This window comes from Elephantulus edwardii, unplaced genomic scaffold (genome assembly GCF_000299155.1).
Source record: "Elephantulus edwardii isolate Elephantulus edwardi_28Jun2011 unplaced genomic scaffold, EleEdw1.0 scaffold00020, whole genome shotgun sequence".
Classification (NCBI taxonomy): domain Eukaryota; kingdom Metazoa; phylum Chordata; class Mammalia; order Macroscelidea; family Macroscelididae; genus Elephantulus; species Elephantulus edwardii.
Window position 1 is genome coordinate 13824170 of NW_006399770.1, and position 6435 is coordinate 13830604.

Sequence of the window (6435 nt, forward strand, 5' to 3'; positions counted from 1 at the left end):
AACTCGAGGTTTGAATTTGTTCTTCAGTTCCTTGAGCTTAAGAAATGCTGAATTAACATTACTGGTAAGTATATTCATTTTCTCCTGGACACAAGAGCCTACTATTTGGTCCTAAAAGCCTTCTGAGGTCCCAACTCTTCTCACTATTTCTTAGTTGTTGGAACTGACGGAAAACCTCACAAGCAGTTCCTTACTTCACCTCTGCCTTGCGTGCAGACTTCTGAGTTGTAAAACAACCCAGTGGTAGATGGAATTTGCTCCAGGACTTAAGAACAATAAATGACATAGTTGAGCCTCTACATCTTGTGGTTTCTAACCTTTATACTATAATAGACAAAGTGATAGTCAATAGGCCTTTTATTGCAAGAACTACCTTCCCTCTGGAACTTGATTTGTGTCACTATTAGAGCCTCTACTTGGAATAGTATTGCTTTTTAATTTTTGACTCATGTACTTTTAACTTGTTAGTTAAATTTGTGTCTTCGAGTTTGCAACACTTCCATGATACATCTTCAAGGATATGAACATGTATGGATAAGCACATTTGATAACAATGCATCTAAATTCCAAAATCAATCTCCATAATAGTCTATGTGTTTCCTATTGCCAAAGGGGCCCTTTAGAGTAGTAAGAAGATCTTTACCCTGAAATGTACAGCATCCCTTTTCAGCAGGAAGTAGCTAAGAGAATACGCCGTCCCCTTTTCCTTATGAATTGGGGTGAAGTCTCTGTCAAGGAGGAGTGATAGGGAATGGCAAAGGACACACTGACAAAGGAGATTAATCAGAACTGGCTTTGACAAGCACCGTGGCAATTGGACAATCAAAACAGACTTTCAAGGGTGGGGGAAGAAGAACAAACTGGGGAGGAGGGTAGAAAACAGTGCAACAACAAATGAAAGAAAACCCAAAATCTCTGTAAATGTACATTACAATTAATAAAATAATTTAAAAAAGAGAGAAAAAAATAAAGTTGTCTTGGTTACATCATGACAGAAGTAAAAAAGTAAGTTTTCCTAAAAATATTATAAAAATTATTAAAAAATAACAACCAAAAAAAGGAATGCTGAACGAGTTCAGCCCTTTTGATTTTCTGACTCTAGCATATTTTATTGTAATATTTTGCTTTGTCATTCCGTGCTGCCTTTTAACTAATTAACTAATTAAATTAAATTACTAGTTGCACATCCATATTTATTGCTGCATTATTCACAACAGCAAAGAGATGGAAGCAACCCAAGTGCCCCAAAACAAACGAATGGATAGAAAAATTATGGTACAGTCACACAATGGAATATTATGCAGCATTGAAAACTAAATTCATAAAACATTACACAACATGGGGGAGCCTGGAGAACATTATGCTGAATGAAGTATCTCAATCACAAAAGGACAAATACTGTATAACACCTCTATTATAGAATAGGACTGACAGGAGTGGGCAGAGAATGGGAAAAGAGTGCATATATAACAATGCAGTAAAACAGAAGAAAGGAAGAACTGGCCTAAAAGAATATATGATTAGGCATTTATATATATATATATATATATGACAATGATCTGGAATAAGGGATGCATAGTTCAGTGAGATAGGGGAAGGGAGAAGGGAAGAAAATGTGCTATAATGACGACAACAACACATTTATAAATTTTCAAAAAGGGTAACTGGGGGAAGGGAAGGGATGAGCAACAATGTCAAGGAAAAAAATACAATTTTTTTGTAAACTTTTGTAAAATTACAATAAAATAAAGTTGGGTTAAAAAAAAAAAGTTGTGACACAGGAACAGCCCTGGTTGTTAAAGCTACGCTACTAACTCAAACATTGGCTGATCAAATCTACCAGCACTCTGCAGGAAAAAGACGTGGTAGTCTGTTTCTGTGAAGATTTATAACCTTGGAAACCCTTTGGGGGCAGTTCTATCCTGTTCTACACAGTTGCAATACATCAACTTGATGAAAACAAGTTTGGTGTTTTTTCTGGTTTGTTACTAACCCACAATCTAAAAGGTAAGTGGTCACAGTATTTTTGCAACAAAAGGTCTAAACGTACAAATATTTCAATTACAGTAGATGAGGGGTTGGAGAAGCCAAATAAGATAGTCTGAAGTTTAGATATTCTGGTAGTTTATAGGCCACACTATTTCTTAGTTCTTTATACTGCATCATTAGTTCTCTTACTGACTCATATGTAGCATACACTGTAATGATAAAAAAAAATCTCTCTTTAAAAGATGTAAAAAGTAATAGCATCTTCCTTCAGTACTTCAAATTATTTTCAACTTTAATGCTTTTATAAAATGCAATTTTATGGCATAGCGCGCGTGCACCATTTTTTTTTCTCCTCAAGTAATTTATAAGTACACTGGGAACATGTCTTAGAGAAAGTACAACCAGAATGCACCATTCCTAGAAAGGGACATCATACTTGGAAAGGTGGAAGATTAGCAAGAGGGGAAGATCCTCAGCAAGATGGATTGATACAATAACTGAAGTAATGGGCTCAAGCATTTTGGGGATGATAAGGATGGCACAGGATAGGAAAGGTCTCAGATTTGTTTTTCACTGTGTTGCTAAGAGTCCACTCCATAGCACTTAATAACAACAGGCCTCAAAACCCTTAGTTACTGTTATGGTAGCTTATACCACCCCAGATTTGCAAGTTATAAAATGGCCCCGAATTAATGATGCAACAATAAAAACTCCATATTCTTAAGCCTTTCTAACTCAAGGAACATGCATTACTCATCTATATTTTCTGCTGCTTAGGTTTAGGGTGGGCGAGGCAGCTATCCCACTGTTAATGTTAGCTATAATCTGGTGGGGGCATGTATAATGGTGTGAATCTGAAGATATAGGCCTCATTCCACTAAACCCAGCATATAAGGCCCTTTAGGACATAGCTATCTCACTAATTATTTATATATATAAAAAAGAGCTCTGATGATGTTGTATATAACGTACTGGATTGCTAGCTGAAAAGTCTGATTTGAATCCACCTGTTACTCCAAAGGAGAAAGAAGGCCAGTCTCCTCCTATAAAGACTAACTTGGTAGTGGATTTTACTTTAATTATACAAAATCTGTATTACCTCAAAAAATTATTGAAAACACCTAGTTTCAACACAGACAGCAGAAAATAATTTGGTCTCAAAAAAGGTTAAAGAACAAAATTATCTGAAATGTATGAAAATTATTATATTTCAAAAAGGAAAAAATACTAACCTTTCTGTGAAGTGGATTAGAAACTGATTGTAGTTCAATGCTCACTCTAACACCTAGTCTCCTGGGTAAAAAGATAAGAGTCAACTATCAGAAAAACTTTCATGAAATGTGCATTTATAAAACACTGACGTTTGGTTTAAGTATGGTTTTCAGTCTTAAAATATAAAATATTAAACACATAATCCCTAGATCTCTAATTTATAAGCAGATGTTTGGAAAACACACTGAATTCAAAGTTTAAATTTTGTTCTTCCACAAGGATTAAATGAGATTAACATGTAGACTGTCTAGTACTAACCTGGTACTTAAATAACTTTATTGTGTTGATTTTATTAAAGATTACCAATTACACTGCAATCCCAGAAGTAAGAGGTTCAAATTCACCAGATGCACTGCTGGAGAAGGAGGGGCAATCTCCTCTTGTACCAGTCAGATCTGATTTGACGGTGCATGCCCAAAAAATAGTAAAATAAAAGATTATCAATCAATTAACAACTTCTTACATTTCAAAAAATATATACTATTTCAAATGATCAAATTCATGTAGGATAAATTTCTTTTAAAAAATTGTGAATATTAAAATTTCTTAGAAAAGTTTAAGAGTCACAATGATAATATATCTCCTTCCCCTTATGCTTATATAAAAGGTTTTTCAGAGACACAAACTAAATTTGCTTAATACATGTTCTCTTTATTCAACGGCCTAGTGGGTCAGAGTTACACTACTAACCCAAAGACGGTGTCTCTTTGGCATTCAAACCCATCGGAGCCTCCTTAAGAGAAAGACGGGCAATCTCCTTTTGTGTAATATACACCGTCCCCGAAAACTCATTGGAGAGCCAGTTAAGAATTGGTTCCAACCCTAAGGCAATGAGGTAGTTTCTGTTTTATTTTGGTTTTTTTTAATCCAATATATTCACAGAAGGGTTGTCAACAATGGACTGCCAAAAGAATAAATAGATAAGTCTTCGAAAAAGGAAAGCCAGAGGATTCCTTGGAGGCAAGGATGGCAAAGCTTCACCTCACATACTTTGGGCATGCCCAGAAAGGTGGAGGCTCAGTGAAAGACAGGAAAACCCTCAACCAGATAGACAAAGTGCCTGCAGCAATCGGTTGGTTCGTTTGTTGGAGATAATGAGGACAGCACAGGAAAGACAGGGTTTTCAGATCTTTTTTTCAGAGGGTAGCTATGAGTTGTACTTGACTCAACAGTACCTAACAACCAATACACTCTAAGTAGAGGGGACTAAGGTGACTCAGAGTTAAGGAGCTAAAATGCCAATCTCAAAGGTACATGGTTCAAATACACTAGCTGCTTTGGTGGAGAAAGATGGGTAATCTCCTTCCATGCGATTTACTGCCTCCAAAAACCCACTAGAGGGCCAGCTAAGGGTCAGTTCCAACTCAACAGTACACAACAAAAATCCCCTAAGTAGTTTAGTACTTAACCTGTCAACCACTAACCTCAGCAGTTTAAATCCACAGTCACTCCATGGGAGGAAAAAAGTAGTCTTAATCACAGCCTGAAAAAACTGGAAGAGTGGTCTGAGGTGGGAAGATAAATTTTTCCACCCTTTATCCTACATCCCAGAGAATCTAACAGAGGACAGAGGCAGCTGAAGGTGCTTTGTAAACAATAATTAAGAAAAATGGAAATGAGAAAATCTGTGGAAAATAAATCATGCACTAGGGCATCTGAAATTATGTGCAGGAAAACACAATAATAAAAACCATGTGATAAATTTTACGTTACTCATTCAAGATCTTCCACATTCTATTTATCTCCTGTAGACAATAGGGGGCTCTGGTAGCCTAGTAGTAAGAAACTGCACTTTACTCCCAAAGGCACATGGTTTGAATTCACCAGGTGCTCTGAAGGTGAAGGACAGGCAATCTCCTTATGTGTAATTTACTGCCTTTGTAAATTGACTGGAGGGTCAGGTATGTGTTCCAACTTGACAGTACACAACAAATATAGAAATTGGGATCTGTGGTGGTGGTTCAGTAGTAAGGACGTGCGATGCTAACCCAAAGGCAGGCAGTTGGAATCCACAAACTGCTTCACAGGAGAAAGATGGGCAATCTCTTCCCATATGATTTACTGCCTCTGAAAACCTACAGGAGGGTCAGCTATAAATCTGTCTGGACTCCACAGTACATAACAACTACAGAACTAAAATTTATGCTAAGACTGTTGTGGCTGCTATGTGCAACTGGCTCTACAATTCTTAACAACCCGATGAACCCTGCCATATTCTGGGCCCACATCACCGTCTCTGACACACCTGACCCCACTGTCACAGTCACTGTGTCAATCCATCTCAATCAGGGTCTTCCTCTTTAGTGCTTCGCTCTACCCATCCAAAGCATGATGTTCTTCTCCATAGCACAACAGGTCCCTCCTGGCAACATGCCCAAAATATGCTAGACAGAGCTTAAAAATCCTTGTTTCCAAGAAGTAGCCTGGTTTTACCCTCTCCAAGACAGACCTGCTTGTTCTCTTGGCAGTCCATGGCATCCTCAGTACTCTTCTGAAGCACCACAACACAAAGGCATCAATTCTTCTGTCATCCTTAGTCATTGCCCAGCTCTCAAACGCACAGCAAGCAATTCTGAAGACAACAGCCTGCATCAGGCACACCTTAGTCCCCAGAATGACAGTGCTATTCTTTAGCATTCTGGAAAGTTCCTAAAGTAATTAATCTTTTGATTTGTTGACTGCTGGTGCCAAGAGCTGACTGGATCTGAGCAAGATGAAATTGTTAAAAACTTCAATCTTTTTTCCATCTATCATGATGCTGCCACTTGGTCCCGTGGCATTAAGGGCTGCAGTCTTTAACCTTTTTCAGCAAACGCTTCAAGTAACTGAGTATTAATGGCAGTACATATAAATTAGATAAAAATTTCTACTCCAAAACTTATGAGGGGAATAAAATGGCTCCGTTTCCTAGTTTAAGATAAGTGGATTCAATTATAATGTTTAGTAGGTTCTTTTTACTCTATAATGTCACTCTGTTTGGTTTTCCTCTGAAATGATTTTGCAAGTAAATTCTGCCATAAGGTTGAGAAATAATTCTTTATAGTTATTACAGTTGTTTTTTTGTTGTTTCCCCCCCCCCCAATAGTAATTAAACCAACTGTCTTATTGATTTGGGAATTGGATGCCGACTCTCTGGCTTCTTCATGCTGAAAAGGGGCGTAGATATAAAGGGGG

General features: G+C 37.4%; 1 protein-coding gene across 1 annotated transcript in view; it reads right to left on the reverse strand.

Annotated features, from left to right (window-relative positions):
* The window catches only part of SASS6 (spindle assembly 6 homolog (C. elegans)), a 37686-nt gene that overhangs the window by 24632 nt on the left and 6619 nt on the right, over positions 1 to 6435 (reverse strand). The window contains exon 2 of the mRNA XM_006882492.1: positions 3222 to 3282. Within this exon, the coding sequence (XP_006882554.1) occupies positions 3222 to 3282 (61 nt within the window). The remainder of the gene's footprint in view (positions 1 to 3221; positions 3283 to 6435) is intronic.